Raw genomic sequence first — 22,624 nt, 5'->3', positions numbered from 1 at the left:
TCATGATAACCTTATTATTATACAGAATAAGGCAAAGTATTCACATGATTTGTAGTGGAGGTTGATGGATTCCTGTACTGCCTGAATGCATACTTTGCAGTATTCTCATAATAACCTTATTATTATACAGAATAAGACAAAGTATGCACATGATTTGTAGAGGAGGTTGATGGATTCCTGTACTGCCTGAGTGCACACTTTGCAGTATTCTCATGATAACCTTATTATTATACAGAATAAGACAAAGTATGCACATGATTTGTAGTGGAGGTTGATGGATTCCTGTACTGCCTGAGTGCACACTTTGCAGTATTCTCGTGATAACCTTATTATTATACAGAATAAGACAAAGTATGCACATGATTTGTAGTGGAGGTTGATGGATTCCTGTACTGCCTGAGTGCATACTTTGCAGTATTCTCGTGATAACCTTATTATCATACAGAATAAGACAAAGTATGCACATGATTTGTAGTGGAGGTTGATGGATTCCTGTACTGCCTGAATGCATACTTTGCAGTATTCTCATAATAACCTTATTATTATACAGAATAAGACAAAGTATACACATGATTTGTAGTGGAGGTTGATGGATTCCTGTACTGCCTGAGTGCACACTTTGCAGTATTCTCGTGATAACTTTATTATTATACAGAATAAGACAAAGTATTCACATGATTTGTGGTGGAGGTTGATGGATTCCTGTACTGCCTGAGTGCACACTTTGCAGTATTCTTGTGATAACCTTATTATTATACAGAATAAGACAAAGTATGCACATGATTTGTAGTGGAGGTTGATGGATTCCTGTACTGCCTGAATGCATACTTTGCAGTATTCTCATAATAACCTTATTATTATACAGAATAAGACAAAGTATGCACATGATTTGTAGTGGAGGTTGATGGATTCCTGTACTGCCTGAATGCATATTTTGCAGTATTCTCATGATAACCTTATTATTATACAGAATAAGACAAAGTATGCACATGATTTGTAGTGGAGGTTGATGGATTCCTGTACTGCCTGAATGCATACTTTGCAGTATTCTCATAATAACCTTATTATTATACAGAATAAGACAAAGTATGCACATGATTTGTAGTGGAGGTTGATGGATTCCTGTACTGCCTGAGTGCACACTTTGCAGTATTCTCATGATAACCTTATTATTATACAGAATAAGACAAAGTATGCACATGATTTGTAGTGGAGGTTGATGGATTCCTGTACTGCCTGAGTGCACACTTTGCAGTATTCTCGTGATAACCTTATTATTATACAGAAGAAGACAAAGTATGCACATGATTTGTAGTGGAGGTTGATGGATTCCTGTACTGCCTGAGTGCATACATTGTACTTTGCAGTATTCTCGTGATAACCTTATTATTATACAGAATAAGACAAAGTATGCACATGATTTGTAGTGGAGGTTGATGGATTCCTGTACTGCCTGAATGCATACTTTGCAGTATTCTCATAATAACTTTATTATTATACAGAATAAGACAAAGTATGCACATGATTTGTAGTGGAGGTTGATGGATTCCTGTACTGCCTGAGTGCACACTTTGCAGTATTCTCGTGATAACTTTATTATTATACAGAATAAGACAAAGTATTCACATGATTTGTGGTGGAGGTTGATGGATTCCTGTACTGCCTGAGTGCACACTTTGCAATATTCTTGTGATAACCTTATTATTATACAGAATAAGACAAAGTACACTGTATGCACATGATTTGTAGTGGAGGTTGATGGATTCCTGTACTGCCTGAATGCATACTTTGCAGTATTCTCATAATAACCTTATTATTGTACAGAATAAGACAAAGTATGCACATGATTTGTAGTGGAGGTTGATGGATTCCTGTACTGCCTGAGTGCACACTTTGCAGTATTCTCGTGATAACTTTATTATTATACAGAATAAGACAAAGTATGCACATGATTTGTAGTGGAGGTTGATGGATTCCTGTACTGCCTGAATGCATATTTTGCAGTATTCTCATGATAACCTTATTATTATACAGAATAAGACAAAGTATGCACATGATTTGTAGTGGAGGTTGATGGATTCCTGTACTGCCTGAATGCATACTTTGCAGTATTCTCATAATAACCTTATTATTATACAGAATAAGACAAAGTATGCACATGATTTGTAGTGGAGGTTGATGGATTCCTGTACTGCCTGAGTGCACACTTTGCAGTATTCTCATGATAACCTTATTATTATACAGAATAAGACAAAGTATGCACATGATTTGTAGTGGAGGTTGATGGATTCCTGTACTGCCTGAGTGCACACTTTGCAGTATTCTCGTGATAACCTTATTATTATACAGAAGAAGACAAAGTATGCACATGATTTGTAGTGGAGGTTGATGGATTCCTGTACTGCCTGAGTGCATACATTGTACTTTGCAGTATTCTCGTGATAACCTTATTATTATACAGAATAAGACAAAGTATGCACATGATTTGTAGTGGAGGTTGATGGATTCCTGTACTGCCTGAATGCATACTTTGCAGTATTCTCATAATAACTTTATTATTATACAGAATAAGTCAAAGTATGCACATGATTTGTAGTGGAGGTTGATGGATTCCTGTACTGCCTGAGTGCACACTTTGCAGTATTCTCGTGATAACTTTATTATTATACAGAATAAGACAAAGTATTCACATGATTTGTGGTGGAGGTTGATGGATTCCTGTACTGCCTGAGTGCACACTTTGCAATATTCTTGTGATAACCTTATTATTATACAGAATAAGACAAAGTATGCACATGATTTGTAGTGGAGGTTGATGGATTCCTGTACTGCCTGAATGCATACTTTGCAGTATTCTCATAATAACCTTATTATTGTACAGAATAAGACAAAGTATGCACATGATTTGTAGTGGAGGTTGATGGATTCCTGTACTGCCTGAGTGCACACTTTGCAGTATTCTCGTGATAACTTTATTATTATACAGAATAAGACAAAGTATTCACATGATTTGTAGTGGAAGTTGATGGATTCCTGTACTGCCTGAATGCATATTTTGCAATATTCTCATGATAACCTTATTATTATACAGAATAAGACAAAGTATTCACATGATTTGTAGTGGAGGTTGATGGATTCCTGTACTGCCTGAGTGCACACTTTGCAGTATTCTCGTGATAACTTTATTATTATACAGAATAAGACAAAGTATTCACATGATTTGTGGTGGAGGTTGATGGATTCCTGTACTGCCTGAGTGCACACTTTGCAATATTCTTGTGATAACCTTATTATTATACAGAATAAGACAAAGTATGCACATGATTTGTAGTGGAGGTTGATGGATTCCTGTACTGCCTGAATGCATACTTTGCAGTATTCTCATAATAACCTTATTATTGTACAGAATAAGACAAAGTATGCACATGATTTGTAGTGGAGGTTGATGGATTCCTGTACTGCCTGAGTGCACACTTTGCAGTATTCTCGTGATAACTTTATTATTATACAGAATAAGACAAAGTATGCACATGATTTGTAGTGGAGGTTGATGGATTCCTGTACTGCCTGAATGCATATTTTGCAGTATTCTCATGATAACCTTATTATTATACAGAATAAGACAAAGTATGCACATGATTTGTAGTGGAGGTTGATGGATTCCTGTACTGCCTGAATGCATACTTTGCAGTATTCTCATAATAACCTTATTATTATACAGAATAAGACAAAGTATGCACATGATTTGTAGTGGAGGTTGATGGATTCCTGTACTGCCTGAGTGCACACTTTGCAGTATTCTCATGATAACCTTATTATTATACAGAATAAGACAAAGTATGCACATGATTTGTAGTGGAGGTTGATGGATTCCTGTACTGCCTGAGTGCACACTTTGCAGTATTCTCGTGATAACCTTATTATTATACAGAAGAAGACAAAGTATGCACATGATTTGTAGTGGAGGTTGATGGATTCCTGTACTGCCTGAGTGCATACATTGTACTTTGCAGTATTCTCGTGATAACCTTATTATTATACAGAATAAGACAAAGTATGCACATGATTTGTAGTGGAGGTTGATGGATTCCTGTACTGCCTGAATGCATACTTTGCAGTATTCTCATAATAACTTTATTATTATACAGAATAAGTCAAAGTATGCACATGATTTGTAGTGGAGGTTGATGGATTCCTGTACTGCCTGAGTGCACACTTTGCAGTATTCTCGTGATAACTTTATTATTATACAGAATAAGACAAAGTATTCACATGATTTGTGGTGGAGGTTGATGGATTCCTGTACTGCCTGAGTGCACACTTTGCAATATTCTTGTGATAACCTTATTATTATACAGAATAAGACAAAGTATGCACATGATTTGTAGTGGAGGTTGATGGATTCCTGTACTGCCTGAATGCATACTTTGCAGTATTCTCATAATAACCTTATTATTGTACAGAATAAGACAAAGTATGCACATGATTTGTAGTGGAGGTTGATGGATTCCTGTACTGCCTGAGTGCACACTTTGCAGTATTCTCGTGATAACTTTATTATTATACAGAATAAGACAAAGTATTCACATGATTTGTAGTGGAAGTTGATGGATTCCTGTACTGCCTGAATGCATATTTTGCAATATTCTCATGATAACCTTATTATTATACAGAATAAGACAAAGTATTCACATGATTTGTAGTGGAGGTTGATGGATTCCTGTACTGCCTGAATGCATACTTTGCAGTATTCTCATAATGAACTTATTATTATACAGAATAAGACAAAGTATGCACATGATTTGTAGTGGAGGTTGATGGATTCCTGTACTGCCTGAGTGCACACTTTGCAGTATTCTCGTGATAACCTTATTATTATACAGAATAAGACAAAGTATGCACATGATTTGTAGTGGAGGTTGATGGATTCCTGTACTGCCTGAGTGCATACTTTGCAGTATTCTCGTGATAACCTTATTATTATACAGAATAAGACAAAGTATGCACATGATTTGTAGTGGAGGTTGATGGATTCCTGTACTGCCTGAATGCATACTTTGCAGTATTCTCATAATAACCTTATTATTATACAGAATAAGACAAAGTATACACATGATTTGTAGTGGAGGTTGATGGATTCCTGTACTGCCTGAGTGCACACTTTGCAGTATTCTCGTGATAACTCTATTATTATACAGAATAAGACAAAGTATTCACATGATTTGTGGTGGAGGTTGATGGATTCCTGTACTGCCTGAGTGCACACTTTGCAGTATTCTTGTGATAACCTTATTATTATACAGAATAAGACAAAGTATGCACATGATTTGTAGTGGAGGTTGATGGATTCCTGTACTGCCTGAATGCATACTTTGCAGTATTCTCATAATAACCTTATTATTATACAGAATAAGACAAAGTATGCACATGATTTGTAGTGGAGGTTGATGGATTCCTGTACTGCCTGAATGCATATTTTGCAGTATTCTCATGATAACCTTATTATTATACAGAATAAGACAAAGTATGCACATGATTTGTAGTGGAGGTTGATGGATTCCTGTACTGCCTGAATGCATACTTTGCAGTATTCTCATAATAACCTTATTATTATACAGAATAAGACAAAGTATGCACATGATTTGTAGTGGAGGTTGATGGATTCCTGTACTGCCTGAGTGCACACTTTGCAGTATTCTCATGATAACCTTATTATTATACAGAATAAGACAAAGTATGCACATGATTTGTAGTGGAGGTTGATGGATTCCTGTACTGCCTGAGTGCACACTTTGCAGTATTCTCGTGATAACCTTATTATTATACAGAAGAAGACAAAGTATGCACATGATTTGTAGTGGAGGTTGATGGATTCCTGTACTGCCTGAGTGCATACATTGTACTTTGCAGTATTCTCGTGATAACCTTATTATTATACAGAATAAGACAAAGTATGCACATGATTTGTAGTGGAGGTTGATGGATTCCTGTACTGCCTGAATGCATACTTTGCAGTATTCTCATAATAACTTTATTATTATACAGAATAAGTCAAAGTATGCACATGATTTGTAGTGGAGGTTGATGGATTCCTGTACTGCCTGAGTGCACACTTTGCAGTATTCTCGTGATAACTTTATTATTATACAGAATAAGACAAAGTATTCACATGATTTGTGGTGGAGGTTGATGGATTCCTGTACTGCCTGAGTGCACACTTTGCAATATTCTTGTGATAACCTTATTATTATACAGAATAAGACAAAGTATGCACATGATTTGTAGTGGAGGTTGATGGATTCCTGTACTGCCTGAATGCATACTTTGCAGTATTCTCATAATAACCTTATTATTGTACAGAATAAGACAAAGTATGCACATGATTTGTAGTGGAGGTTGATGGATTCCTGTACTGCCTGAGTGCACACTTTGCAGTATTCTCGTGATAACTTTATTATTATACAGAATAAGACAAAGTATTCACATGATTTGTAGTGGAAGTTGATGGATTCCTGTACTGCCTGAATGCATATTTTGCAATATTCTCATGATAACCTTATTATTATACAGAATAAGACAAAGTATTCACATGATTTGTAGTGGAGGTTGATGGATTCCTGTACTGCCTGAATGCATACTTTGCAGTATTCTCATAATGAACTTATTATTATACAGAATAAGACAAAGTATGCACATGATTTGTAGTGGAGGTTGATGGATTCCTGTACTGCCTGAGTGCACACTTTGCAGTATTCTCGTGATAACCTTATTATTATACAGAATAAGACAAAGTATGCACATGATTTGTAGTGGAGGTTGATGGATTCCTGTACTGCCTGAGTGCATACTTTGCAGTATTCTCGTGATAACCTTATTATTATACAGAATAAGACAAAGTATGCACATGATTTGTAGTGGAGGTTGATGGATTCCTGTACTGCCTGAATGCATACTTTGCAGTATTCTCATAATAACCTTATTATTATACAGAATAAGACAAAGTATACACATGATTTGTAGTGGAGGTTGATGGATTCCTGTACTGCCTGAGTGCACACTTTGCAGTATTCTCGTGATAACTTTATTATTATACAGAATAAGACAAAGTATTCACATGATTTGTGGTGGAGGTTGATGGATTCCTGTACTGCCTGAGTGCACACTTTGCAGTATTCTTGTGATAACCTTATTATTATACAGAATAAGACAAAGTATGCACATGATTTGTAGTGGAGGTTGATGGATTCCTGTACTGCCTGAATGCATACTTTGCAGTATTCTCATAATAACCTTATTATTATACAGAATAAGACAAAGTATGCACATGATTTGTAGTGGAGGTTGATGGATTCCTGTACTGCCTGAATGCATATTTTGCAGTATTCTCATGATAACCTTATTATTATACAGAATAAGACAAAGTATACACATGATTTGTAGTGGAGGTTGATGGATTCCTGTACTGCCTGAATGCATACTTTGCAGTATTCTCATAATAACCTTATTATTATACAGAATAAGACAAAGTATGCACATGATTTGTAGTGGAGGTTGATGGATTCCTGTACTGCCTGAGTGCACACTTTGCAGTATTCTCATGATAACCTTATTATTATACAGAATAAGACAAAGTATGCACATGATTTGTAGTGGAGGTTGATGGATTCCTGTACTGCCTGAGTGCACACTTTGCAGTATTCTCGTGATAACCTTATTATTATACAGAAGAAGACAAAGTATGCACATGATTTGTAGTGGAGGTTGATGGATTCCTGTACTGCCTGAGTGCATACATTGTACTTTGCAGTATTCTCGTGATAACCTTATTATTATACAGAATAAGACAAAGTATGCACATGATTTGTAGTGGAGGTTGATGGATTCCTGTACTGCCTGAATGCATACTTTGCAGTATTCTCATAATAACTTTATTATTATACAGAATAAGACAAAGTATGCACATGATTTGTAGTGGAGGTTGATGGATTCCTGTACTGCCTGAGTGCACACTTTGCAGTATTCTCATGATAACCTTATTATTATACAGAATAAGACAAAGTATGCACATGATTTGTAGTGGAGGTTGATGGATTCCTGTACTGCCTGAGTGCACACTTTGCAGTATTCTCGTGATAACCTTATTATTATACAGAAGAAGACAAAGTATGCACATGATTTGTAGTGGAGGTTGATGGATTCCTGTACTGCCTGAGTGCATACATTGTACTTTGCAGTATTCTCGTGATAACCTTATTATTATACAGAATAAGACAAAGTATGCACATGATTTGTAGTGGAGGTTGATGGATTCCTGTACTGCCTGAATGCATACTTTGCAGTATTCTCATAATAACTTTATTATTATACAGAATAAGTCAAAGTATGCACATGATTTGTAGTGGAGGTTGATGGATTCCTGTACTGCCTGAGTGCACACTTTGCAGTATTCTCGTGATAACTTTATTATTATACAGAATAAGACAAAGTATTCACATGATTTGTGGTGGAGGTTGATGGATTCCTGTACTGCCTGAGTGCACACTTTGCAATATTCTTGTGATAACCTTATTATTATACAGAATAAGACAAAGTATGCACATGATTTGTAGTGGAGGTTGATGGATTCCTGTACTGCCTGAATGCATACTTTGCAGTATTCTCATAATAACCTTATTATTGTACAGAATAAGACAAAGTATGCACATGATTTGTAGTGGAGGTTGATGGATTCCTGTACTGCCTGAGTGCACACTTTGCAGTATTCTCGTGATAACTTTATTATTATACAGAATAAGACAAAGTATGCACATGATTTGTAGTGGAGGTTGATGGATTCCTGTACTGCCTGAATGCATATTTTGCAGTATTCTCATGATAACCTTATTATTATACAGAATAAGACAAAATATGCACATGATTTGTAGTGGAGGTTGATGGATTCCTGTACTGCCTGAATGCATACTTTGCAGTATTCTCATAAGAACCTTATTATTATACAGAATAAGACAAAGTATGCACATGATTTGTAGTGGAGGTTGATGGATTCCTGTACTGCCTGAGTGCACACTTTGCAGTATTCTCATGATAACCTTATTATTATACAGAATAAGACAAAGTATGCACATGATTTGTAGTGGAGGTTGATGGATTCCTGTACTGCCTGAGTGCACACTTTGCAATATTCTCGTGATAACCTTATTATTATACAGAAGAAGACAAAGTATGCACATGATTTGTAGTGGAGGTTGATGGATTCCTGTACTGCCTGAGTGCATACATTGTACTTTGCAGTATTCTCGTGATAACCTTATTATTATACAGAATAAGACAAAGTATGCACATGATTTGTAGTGGAGGTTGATGGATTCCTGTACTGCCTGAGTGCACACTTTGCAGTATTCTCGTGATAACTTTATTATTATACAGAATAAGACAAAGTATTCACATGATTTGTGGTGGAGGTTGATGGATTCCTGTACTGCCTGAGTGCACACTTTGCAATATTCTTGTGATAACCTTATTATTATACAGAATAAGACAAAGTATGCACATGATTTGTAGTGGAGGTTGATGGATTCCTGTACTGCCTGAATGCATACTTTGCAGTATTCTCATAATAACCTTATTATTGTACAGAATAAGACAAAGTATGCACATGATTTGTAGTGGAGGTTGATGGATTCCTGTACTGCCTGAGTGCACACTTTGCAGTATTCTCGTGATAACTTTATTATTATACAGAATAAGACAAAGTATTCACATGATTTGTAGTGGAAGTTGATGGATTCCTGTACTGCCTGAATGCATATTTTGCAGTATTCTCATGATAACCTTATTATTATACAGAATAAGACAAAGTATTCACATGATTTGTAGTGGAGGTTGATGGATTCCTGTACTGCCTGAATGCATACTTTGCAGTATTCTCATAATAAACTTATTATTGTACAGAATAAGACAAAGTATGCACATGATTTGTAGTGGAGGTTGATGGATTCCTGTACTGCCTGAGTGCACACTTTGCAGTATTCTCGTGATAACTTTATTATTATACAGAATAAGACAAAGTATTCACATGATTTGTAGTGGAAGTTGATGGATTCCTGTACTGCCTGAATGCATATTTTGCAATATTCTCATGATAACCTTATTATTATACAGAATAAGACAAAGTATTCACATGATTTGTAGTGGAGGTTGATGGATTCCTGTACTGCCTGAATGCATACTTTGCAGTATTCTCATAATGAACTTATTATTATACAGAATAAGACAAAGTATGCACATGATTTGTAGTGGAGGTTGATGGATTCCTGTACTGCCTGAGTGCACACTTTGCAGTATTCTCGTGATAACCTTATTATTATACAGAATAAGACAAAGTATGCACATGATTTGTAGTGGAGGTTGATGGATTCCTGTACTGCCTGAGTGCATACTTTGCAGTATTCTCGTGATAACCTTATTATTATACAGAATAAGACAAAGTATGCACATGATTTGTAGTGGAGGTTGATGGATTCCTGTACTGCCTGAATGCATACTTTGCAGTATTCTCATAATAACCTTATTATTATACAGAATAAGACAAAGTATACACATGATTTGTAGTGGAGGTTGATGGATTCCTGTACTGCCTGAGTGCACACTTTGCAGTATTCTCGTGATAACTTTATTATTATACAGAATAAGACAAAGTATTCACATGATTTGTGGTGGAGGTTGATGGATTCCTGTACTGCCTGAGTGCACACTTTGCAGTATTCTTGTGATAACCTTATTATTATACAGAATAAGACAAAGTATGCACATGATTTGTAGTGGAGGTTGATGGATTCCTGTACTGCCTGAATGCATACTTTGCAGTATTCTCATAATAACCTTATTATTATACAGAATAAGACAAAGTATGCACATGATTTGTAGTGGAGGTTGATGGATTCCTGTACTGCCTGAATGCATATTTTGCAGTATTCTCATGATAACCTTATTATTATACAGAATAAGACAAAGTATACACATGATTTGTAGTGGAGGTTGATGGATTCCTGTACTGCCTGAATGCATACTTTGCAGTATTCTCATAATAACCTTATTATTATACAGAATAAGACAAAGTATGCACATGATTTGTAGTGGAGGTTGATGGATTCCTGTACTGCCTGAGTGCACACTTTGCAGTATTCTCATGATAACCTTATTATTATACAGAATAAGACAAAGTATGCACATGATTTGTAGTGGAGGTTGATGGATTCCTGTACTGCCTGAGTGCACACTTTGCAGTATTCTCGTGATAACCTTATTATTATACAGAAGAAGACAAAGTATGCACATGATTTGTAGTGGAGGTTGATGGATTCCTGTACTGCCTGAGTGCATACATTGTACTTTGCAGTATTCTCGTGATAACCTTATTATTATACAGAATAAGACAAAGTATGCACATGATTTGTAGTGGAGGTTGATGGATTCCTGTACTGCCTGAATGCATACTTTGCAGTATTCTCATAATAACTTTATTATTATACAGAATAAGACAAAGTATGCACATGATTTGTAGTGGAGGTTGATGGATTCCTGTACTGCCTGAGTGCACACTTTGCAGTATTCTCGTGATAACTTTATTATTATACAGAATAAGACAAAGTATTCACATGATTTGTGGTGGAGGTTGATGGATTCCTGTACTGCCTGAGTGCACACTTTGCAATATTCTTGTGATAACCTTATTATTATACAGAATAAGACAAAGTATGCACATGATTTGTAGTGGAGGTTGATGGATTCCTGTACTGCCTGAATGCATACTTTGCAGTATTCTCATAATAACCTTATTATTGTACAGAATAAGACAAAGTATGCACATGATTTGTAGTGGAGGTTGATGGATTCCTGTACTGCCTGAGTGCACACTTTGCAGTATTCTCGTGATAACTTTATTATTATACAGAATAAGACAAAGTATGCACATGATTTGTAGTGGAGGTTGATGGATTCCTGTACTGCCTGAATGCATATTTTGCAGTATTCTCATGATAACCTTATTATTATACAGAATAAGACAAAATATGCACATGATTTGTAGTGGAGGTTGATGGATTCCTGTACTGCCTGAATGCATACTTTGCAGTATTCTCATAAGAACCTTATTATTATACAGAATAAGACAAAGTATGCACATGATTTGTAGTGGAGGTTGATGGATTCCTGTACTGCCTGAGTGCACACTTTGCAGTATTCTCATGATAACCTTATTATTATACAGAATAAGACAAAGTATGCACATGATTTGTAGTGGAGGTTGATGGATTCCTGTACTGCCTGAGTGCACACTTTGCAATATTCTCGTGATAACCTTATTATTATACAGAAGAAGACAAAGTATGCACATGATTTGTAGTGGAGGTTGATGGATTCCTGTACTGCCTGAGTGCATACATTGTACTTTGCAGTATTCTCGTGATAACCTTATTATTATACAGAATAAGACAAAGTATGCACATGATTTGTAGTGGAGGTTGATGGATTCCTGTACTGCCTGAGTGCACACTTTGCAGTATTCTCGTGATAACTTTATTATTATACAGAATAAGACAAAGTATTCACATGATTTGTGGTGGAGGTTGATGGATTCCTGTACTGCCTGAGTGCACACTTTGCAATATTCTTGTGATAACCTTATTATTATACAGAATAAGACAAAGTATGCACATGATTTGTAGTGGAGGTTGATGGATTCCTGTACTGCCTGAATGCATACTTTGCAGTATTCTCATAATAACCTTATTATTGTACAGAATAAGACAAAGTATGCACATGATTTGTAGTGGAGGTTGATGGATTCCTGTACTGCCTGAGTGCACACTTTGCAGTATTCTCGTGATAACTTTATTATTATACAGAATAAGACAAAGTATTCACATGATTTGTAGTGGAAGTTGATGGATTCCTGTACTGCCTGAATGCATATTTTGCAGTATTCTCATGATAACCTTATTATTATACAGAATAAGACAAAGTATTCACATGATTTGTAGTGGAGGTTGATGGATTCCTGTACTGCCTGAATGCATACTTTGCAGTATTCTCATAATAAACTTATTATTATACAGAATAAGACAAAGTATGCACATGATTTGTAGTGGAGGTTGATGGATTCCTGTACTGCCTGAGTGCACACTTTGCAGTATTCTCGTGATAACCTTATTATTATACAGAATAAGACAAAGTATGCACATGATTTGTAGTGGAGGTTGATGGATTCCTGTACTGCCTGAATGCATACTTTGCAGTATTCTCATAACCTTATTATTATACAGAATAAGACAAAGTATGCACATGATTTGTAGTGGAGGTTGATGGATTCCTGTACTGCCTGAGTGCACACTTTGCAGTATTCTCGTGATAACTTTATTATTATACAGAATAAGACAAAGTATTCACATGATTTGTAGTGGAAGTTGATGGATTCCTGTACTGCCTGAATGCATATTTTGCAGTATTCTCATGATAACCTTATTATTATACAGAATAAGACAAAGTATTCACATGATTTGTAGTGGAGGTTGATGGATTCCTGTACTGCCTGAATGCATACTTTGCAGTATTCTCATAATAACTTTATTATTATACAAAATAAGACAAAGTATTCACATGATTTGTGGTGGAGGTTGATGGATTCCTGTACTGCCTGAATGCATATTTTGCAGTATTCTCATGATAACCTTATTATTATACAGAATAAGACAAAGTATGCACATGATTTGTAGTGGAGGTTGATGGATTCCTGTACTGCCTGAATGCATACTTTGCAGTATTCTCATAATAACCTTATTATTATACAGAATAAGACAAAGTATGCACATGATTTGTAGTGGAGGTTGATGGATTCCTGTACTGCCTGAGTGCATATTTTGCAGTATTCTCATGAAAACCTTATTATTATACAGAATAAGACAAAGTATGCACATGATTTGTAGTGGAGATTGATGGATTTCCTGTACTGCCTGAATGCATATTTTGCAGTATTCTCATGAAAACCTTATTATTATACAGAATAAGACAAAGTAAGCACATGATTTGTAGTGGAGGTTGATGGATTCCTGTACTGCCTGAGTGCATATTTTGCAGTATTCTCATGAAAACCTTATTATTATACAGAATAAGACAAAGTATGCACATGATTTGTAGTGGAGATTGATGGATTTCCTGTACTGCCTGAATGCATATTTTGCAGTATTCTCATGAAAACCTTATTATTATACAGAATAAGACAAAGTATGCACATGATTTGTAGTGGAGATTGATGGATTCCTGTACTGCCTGAATGCATTCTTTGCAGTATATTTGTGATAACCTTATTATTATATAGAATACCACAAAGATGGTTGACTGCCTGCAACTTTGCTTTTTGACCATACTACTATATCTCTATATATTAGCCTTGACAAAGAAAATTCAGTTTGGATACAAGAAGTGCATGTGTAGCATACCCTCTTTAATTTCTGTCCATATATTTTGATTTTGGAAGAGTCATGTAATACATTTAATTTCTGTTGATACCAGACCAGCCAATTATTCACTTTCATTTATTAACAATGCTTTTGGTTCATATGACTTTATTTTATGCTGGGATAACATTTTCGCGAATTCCAACGAGGACTATGGTGTCAGCAATGACTTGTTTAATATGGGAATCACACTTTGTTCTCCCAAACATTGAGCGACAGGCCAATTGGCCTATTATCCTGAAAAAATCGGAAATGGTCCATTTCTGTCACTGATTCAGATCAAGGTCACTGAAAACCTTAGCATTACCATCTAACCTAATTATTTATTCTGAGCATGCTCAGTTGTTCTCTCAGTGTTGTTGGGAGAAGTAATTTATGATGAAAATCGTGAAAAAGAACCATTTAGGATTTTCAGATCTGGAAACAAATTATGTGCATATTCAACAGTGATATACATGTATGTTTATTTCTGATTCTCATGTTTGCTTTTATTATACAGAGAATTTGTGGTGCATTGAAGTACACCATAGTATTTGTATTTATTGCCGGTGTACTTCTCATTATTGGGTAAGTACATTCAACAAATGATTTAACACAATGTGCCTACTGGTTAATACATTAAACATTTAAAATTACATTTATTCAGTGAATAAAAGTATACTGTAAAGAGTTAATTATTCACTGACTGGAAAATTTGCTAAATTAAAACCCAGTGAATATGTAAAATTTAGCATAGAACACATTATCTAAATGATAAAACTGTGAATTTAAAATCCACTGAATTTGCCTGAAATGGTAAATCAGCGAAATTTAAACCCAGTGAAAATAAGTCATTTCACAATAGTCTAATAGAATGAATTTTGTAAACTTTAATTTTGATATATCCAATAGATTTATAGATAGATAGCCTTATGTTTGTCAGTACCCTAGTTTGTTTGTGGAGATATTCCTTTTAATTCATGTGAACTGTGTTGTCACCTGATTCAAGAATGATTTTGATGTGATTTCATAGCATTTCTCAGTGTCAGTTTTCCTGTAAGTACGAAAACTGTGACTGTACGAGTTCTTAAGACAAAAAGTCACATCAACTTTCTTGAAATCACAAATGACCTCAAGGTAACAACAGGGCTGCACAAGAAAACAAATCATGCAACTAACTAAAAAAAATTGTTTGAGGTTCACTGTAAATTTTGTATCCTAATCATCTCTACGAAAAGTATATTTATTGTACTTTTTTTTATCCAAGCCTTCTGAAAACATACTGTATTGTCAGTTACATGACGAGTAACTGGCTGAGAATGCTTATAATCACAATTACATTATTTCTCTGTGCAGAGCACCTCATATAGTGTACAGCGTACTTTGTAGTAATACTGGTAGTATTGTGCTATAGAATTAATTAGAAAGTTATTACATATAGTGTATGTATTTTGTGCTTACAGTGCATTCATACCAACACAAGCAGCTCCCCCAATCAATGGTACAGACTGGGAGAAATTCACAGACTTATTCCAGAAATTTGGTTCAAATCGTACGTAGCATATTACATATACATTCATTATATTAGCCATTGTGTGTTCAGGAAAATGTTGTGGGTCTATTGAACTAAGACTGTATGGTTGATTTCATGTCTGTTTGTAAAAACCTAATTAGAATCTTGAAAAGTTGAATTGACATTGTGTGGAAGAAAGTTTAAATCATAATGTACCATACAGTGGGATGTTAGTATCATTCTCACGAAACATCAAACAATATTATGTAAAAGTTGATACATGTATTCATGGTAATTATTAATATACTAGTAAATATATAGTAATTGCTACCACAAGTATATCAACATTTAAACATTATCGTTTGAAGTTTCATGAAAATAGTTGAAAGATGTGGTGGCCGTGATATGCCAAGGTGATGACATAACATGCCAAGGTGATGACATAACATGCTAAGGTGATGACATAACATGCTAAGGTGATGACATAACATGCCAAGGTGATGACATAACATGCCAAGGTGATGACATAACATGCCAAGGTGATGACATAACATGCCAAGGTGATGACATAACATGCCAAGGTGATGACATAACATGCTAAGGTGATGCATGCCAAGGTGATGACATGACATGCTAAGGTGATGACATGACATGCCAAGGTGATGACATAACATGCTAATGTGATGACATGACATGTTAAGGTGATGACATGACATGTTAAGGTGATGACATGACATGCTAAGGTGATGACATGACATGTTACGGTGATGACATGACATGCTAATGTGATGACATGACATGCTAATGTGATGACATGACATGCTAAGACGATGACATGACATGCTAATGTGATGACATGACATGCTAAGGTGATGACATAACATGCTAACGTGATCCTATGTGATCCTATCTAGGATTGAATGATCTTTTCATCGGATTTTTACAATATATTGCAATATACTTAACTCACCTCACCTCCATCTCTGCACAGATGGTGAGAATGCCTTATCTTTCTGTATTAGTATCCTCACATTGTTTGGTATGCTATTCCTCGTTATCTACACAGTAAGTACAACTATATTTGTTTGCATTTTCACTATGTACTTTCATGTAGTTTAAAGGGGAACCAATACTATAAATAGGGGCAAGATGGCCACCGCAATTAGTATGCTAATCTGAACCAAGCCGCTCACATCGTGGCGGGAGCTCCGGGAAATGTGCCATTTATGATGCTAGAGAATCAAGCTGTGATTCCAAATACATTTCTACGGGGGCATGAATATGTATGCTAGCGATTACACTCATCTGGTTGGGCTTTTGATGTATAAAAGTTGTTGTTTTCGGTCGAAACGTGCCACAACAAGTAAAAGTTTTGAGTTTAAAATGGCGGCTAATGTATGCAAATGCCTATCAATCACAGTTTGAGTAAGCGAGCATAATAAGCATTCATTTACTTAGTGGACAGAGGCGGAGTTAATTACCCATAAGCACTTGGTGCAATCCATGGGATTGAGCAGTTCCCCTTTAAGAGTATCTAATTTGTATAGATAGGTACCGTAAATACTCTATTTACAGTACCTATCTATTATTAGGAAAATTATTGTATTTATGGTTTTAGATTTCACATTTGTAACGTTTTATTTACTAAAAGAAGTTATTCTATTAGTGGATTTTTATAACAAATCGGTGATCAGTACAGGAAACTAATTCCTTGCACTGTTAAGATTGAGGTTGGGAGAATTAAAAATGTTGAAAGCCGTATATGAGACTTCAATATCAAGATGCATGTGTCTGAAACTACTGGTATATTTTGAAAATATTTACTATAGTACAAATATTTATTTAAAAAAAAAAATATTCCATGGCCTCAAATGAACCATGTTTTGGTATCTTTAAAGATGATGTCACAATTTCATAGTGAATGCATAATGTAATCAGATCATTAATAACCCTGTGGAATATCAAAAATATCGAATTGACTGTATCACATAGAACAGGTATGATACATGGTATAAAGCTGTTAACTGCAAGATTGTTGAATAAATTCAAAAACATTTGTATTTCTTGCAAACTCACATATTAACCTTAAGATACATTAATTGTTACCGATCCGTCATTTCAGGCGTATGGTATGAATGCATTACCGATTGATATGATATTTGGTGCACGAAGTACCCAGGATGAGAAAAATGAGGTATTGGAGAATGCTGACAACATCAAAGATGAAATAACAGCAATAAGAATCAAGGTACAAAATACAATGTACATTATTATATTGCAATTACAATCAAGGTACAAAAATAATGTTCATTATTATATTGCAATTAGAATCAATGTACTAAAAATAATGTACGTTATTATATTGCAATTAGAATCAATGTACAAAAAAATAATGTTCAGTATTATATTGCACTGAATACATTTGAATTTCCATCAAATATCTTAATTGCATTTGTTCAGAATGTATTTGCCATCATTCCCACATTCGAATTATCCTTCTTTGAGGTAAACTATGTTAGCAACATTGAAAACATTCCAGAATATTGACATCACATTCAAACAATCGGCTATGACAGCAACATAATATTGGACCAAAATAGAATCTCGCCATTGAATGCAAACATTTTCATCTTGTGCTTTTTTCTTCTCTCTATTAATTACTAATACAAGGAAGGAAAAATGTATAATTATGAGATTATTTATGCACATAGACAGTACAGGATTGCATCGACTAATATTTTGGGTTAGTCAACATGATCGTATTAATGTCTTGATGCATACTTTGTGTAACTCTTGTGTTAAAACTGTAAACATTCTTTTTTAGTTATAAATATTACTGATTTTTAGGAAACACTTATAAGTGTTCACCAAAAGAAAAGAAAACGAAAATTACATGTATGATTAACTTGCAAGTATTTAAATCTAGACATTTTTTCTTTTGAGTCAAATATGATACTTTTATACAAATGTATTCACATTTTTTAAAAATCTTAGTCATGTATAGTGTACAACATTAGAATAATCTAAAACTTTCATGGGATGAATGAAGATTACAAAGTGGCATGATTTATTTAAAAAAAATTGTTTTCTATAAAGTTTAAATTAAAAAACAATAATGTATTCACTCAAACCTGAATCCAAAAGTGAATTTGAAATCAAACCTGAGTCCAGTGCCAACTTTATGCATAATTTTATTTTGCTTTATCAGAGGAGAGACCAGATCAGTAGCTCATTAATTTTGATTTGAAGATTCATTAATCATTGTGTGGTGCAATTTCGTTTTATTGTACAAGTATAATGTATTAACTCTGTGTTTTTTTTCAGTATCGAGGCAAACGTCGTGCAATTTCCACTCGAGACCAGGCAAGACTCAATGATCTTGAAGAGAAAGAAAAACTAATCAAGAGAAGAGAGCGCCATCTTGAGAAAGCAGAGAAAAGCTGGTGTAACAAGTGTTCATATTTATGGAGACCATTTGAGATTATTGTTGGTGTAGCATTAGCATTGCTAGCACTTTTTATACTGTTATCACTGTTACTAACAAGGTATGTATTTATGGAGACCATTTGAGATTATTGTTGGTGTAGCATTAGCATTGCTGCACTTTTTATATTGTTATCACTGTTACTAACAAGGTATGTATTTGTGGAGGTCATTTGAGATTATTGTTGGTGTAGCATTACATTTTGTAACATTGCTAGCACTTCTTATACTGTTATTACTGTTACTAACAAGGTATGTATTTGTGGAGGTCATTTGAGATTATTGTTGATTTAGCATTAGCATTGCTAGCACTTTTTATACTGTTATCACTGTTACTAACAAGGTATGTATTTGTGGAGGTCATTTGAGATTATTGTTGGTGTAGCATTAACATTGCTGGCACTTTTTATACTGTTATCACTGTTACTAACAAGGTATGTATTTGTGGAGGTCATTTGAGATTATTGTTGGTGTAGCATTAGCATTGCTAGCTCTTTTTATACTGTTATCACTGTTACTAACAAGGTATGTATTTGTGGAGGTCATTTGAGATTATTGTTGATTTAGCATTAGCATTGCTAGCTCTTTTTATATTGTTATCACTGTTACTAACAAGGTATGTATTTGTGGAGGTCATTTGAGATTACCGGTATTGTTGGTGTAGCATTAGCATTGCTGGCACTTTTTATACTGTTATCACTGTTACTAACAAGGTATGTATTTGTGGAGGTCATTTGAGATTATTGTTGGTGTATCATTAGCATTGCTAGCACTTTTTATACTGTTATCACTGTTACTAACAAGGTATGTATTTGTGGAGGTCATTTGAGATTATTGTTGGTGTAGCATTAGCATTGCTAGCACTTTTTATACTGTTATCACTGTTACTAACAAGGTATGTATTTGTGGAGGTCATTTGAGATTATTGTTGGTGTATCATTAGCATTGCTGGCACTTTTTATACTGTTATCACTGTTACTAACAAGGTATGTATTTGTGGAGGTCATTTGAGATTATTGTTGATTTAGCATTAGCATTGCTGGCACTTTTTATACTGTTATCACTGTTACTAACAAGGTATGTATTTGTGGAGGTCATTTGAGATTATTGTTGGTGTATCATTAGCATTGCTAGCACTTTTTATACTGTTATCACTGTTACTAACAAGGTATGTATTTGTGGAGGTCATTTGAGATTATTGTTGGTGTATCATTAGCATTGCTAGCACTTTTTATACTGTTATCACTGTTACTAACAAGGTATGTATTTGTGGAGGTCATTTGAGATTATTGTTGATTTAGCATTAGCATTGCTAGCACTTTTTATACTGTTATCACTGTTACTAACAAGGTATGTATTTGTGGAGGTCATTTGAGATTATTGTTGGTGTATCATTAGCATTGCTAGCACTTTTTATACTGTTATCACTGTTACTAACAAGGTATGTATTTGTAGAGGTCATTTGAGATTATTGTTGGTGTATCATTAGCATTGCTAGCACTTTTTATACTGTTATCACTGTTACTAACAAGGTATGTATTTGTAGAGGTCATTTGAGATTATTGTTGGTGTATCATTAGCATTGCTAGCTCTTTTTATACTGTTATCACTGTTACTAACAAGGTATGTATTTGTAGAGGTCATTTGAGATTATTGTTGGTGTATCATTAGCATTGCTGGCACTTTTTATACTGTTATCACTGTTACTAACAAGGTATGTATTTGTGGAGGTCATTTGAGATTATTGTTGGTGTAGCATTAGCATTGCTAGCACTTTTTATACTGTTATCACTGTTACTAACAAGGTATGTATTTGTAGAGGTCATTTGAGATTATTGTTGGTGTATCATTAGCATTGCTGGCACTTTTTATACTGTTATCACTGTTACTAACAAGGTATGTATTTGTGGAGGTCATTTGAGATTATTGTTGGTTTAGCATTAGCATTGCTGGCACTTTTTATACTGTTATCACTGTTACTAACAAGGTATGTATTTGTGGAGGTCATTTGAGATTATTGTTGGTGTAGCATTAGCATTGCTAGCACTTTTTATACTGTTATCACTGTTACTAACAAGGTATGTATTTGTGGAGGTCATTTGAGATTATTGTTGGTGTAGCATTAGCATTGCTAGCACTTTTTATACTGTTATCACTGTTACTAACAAGGTATGTATTTGTGGAGGTCATTTGAGATTATTGTTGGTGTATCATTAGCATTGCTGGCACTTTTTATACTGTTATCACTGTTACTAACAAGGTATGTATTTGTGGAGGTCATTTGAGATTATTGTTGGTTTAGCATTAGCATTGCTGGCACTTTTTATACTGTTATCACTGTTACTAACAAGGTATGTATTTGTGGAGGTCATTTGAGATTATTGTTGGTGTAGCATTACATTTTGTAACATTGCTAGCACTTCTTATACTGTTATCACTGTTACTAACAAGGTATGTATTTGTGGAGGTCATTTGAGATTATTGTTGATTTAGCATTAGCATTGCTGGCACTTTTTATACTGTTATCACTGTTACTAACAAGGTATGTATTTGTGGAGGTCATTTGAGATTATTGTTGGTGTAGCATTAGCATTGCTGGCACTTTTTATACTGTTATCACTGTTACTAACAAGGTATGTATTTGTGGAGGTCATTTGAGATTATTGTTGGTGTAGCATTACATTTTGTAACATTGCTAGCACTTCTTATACTGTTATCACTGTTACTAACAAGGTATGTATTTGTGGAGGTCATTTGAGAATATTGTTGATTTAGCATTAGCATTGCTGGCACTTTTTATACTGTTATCACTGTTACTAACAAGGTATGTATTTGTGGAGGTCATTTGAGATTATTGTTGGTGTAGCATTACATTTTGTAACATTGCTAGCACTTCTTATACTGTTATCACTGTTACTAACAAGGTATGTATTTGTGGAGGTCATTTGAGATTATTGTTGATTTAGCATTAGCATTGCTGGCACTTTTTATACTGTTATCACTGTTACTAACAAGGTACGTATTTGTGGAGGTCATTTGAGATTATTGTTGGTGTAGCATTACATTTTGTAACATTGCTAGCACTTCTTATACTGTTATCACTGTTACTAACAAGGTATGTATTTGTGGAGGTCAT

The 22,624-nt window shown here is 34.7% G+C and overlaps 1 protein-coding gene across 1 annotated transcript in view; it reads left to right on the top strand.

The window, feature by feature from the left end:
* LOC144364077 (putative lysosomal cobalamin transporter) overlaps window positions 1-22,624 on the top strand; it is a 50,365-nt gene that overhangs the window by 15,247 nt on the left and 12,494 nt on the right. The window contains exons 6-10 of the mRNA XM_085492878.1: window positions 15,013-15,080; window positions 15,956-16,044; window positions 16,997-17,070; window positions 18,128-18,253; window positions 19,330-19,550. Of these exons, the coding sequence (XP_085349004.1) occupies window positions 15,013-15,080; window positions 15,956-16,044; window positions 16,997-17,070; window positions 18,128-18,253; window positions 19,330-19,550 (578 nt within the window). The remainder of the gene's footprint in view (window positions 1-15,012; window positions 15,081-15,955; window positions 16,045-16,996; window positions 17,071-18,127; window positions 18,254-19,329; window positions 19,551-22,624) is intronic.

The sequence above is a fragment of the Saccoglossus kowalevskii genome, chromosome 18 (genome assembly GCF_978046115.1).
Source record: "Saccoglossus kowalevskii chromosome 18, keSacKowa6.1, whole genome shotgun sequence".
Classification (NCBI taxonomy): Eukaryota; Metazoa; Hemichordata; class Enteropneusta; family Harrimaniidae; genus Saccoglossus; species Saccoglossus kowalevskii.
The sequence above is the reverse complement of the archived record's forward strand: the minus strand, read 5'-3'. Positions and strand labels throughout refer to the sequence as shown.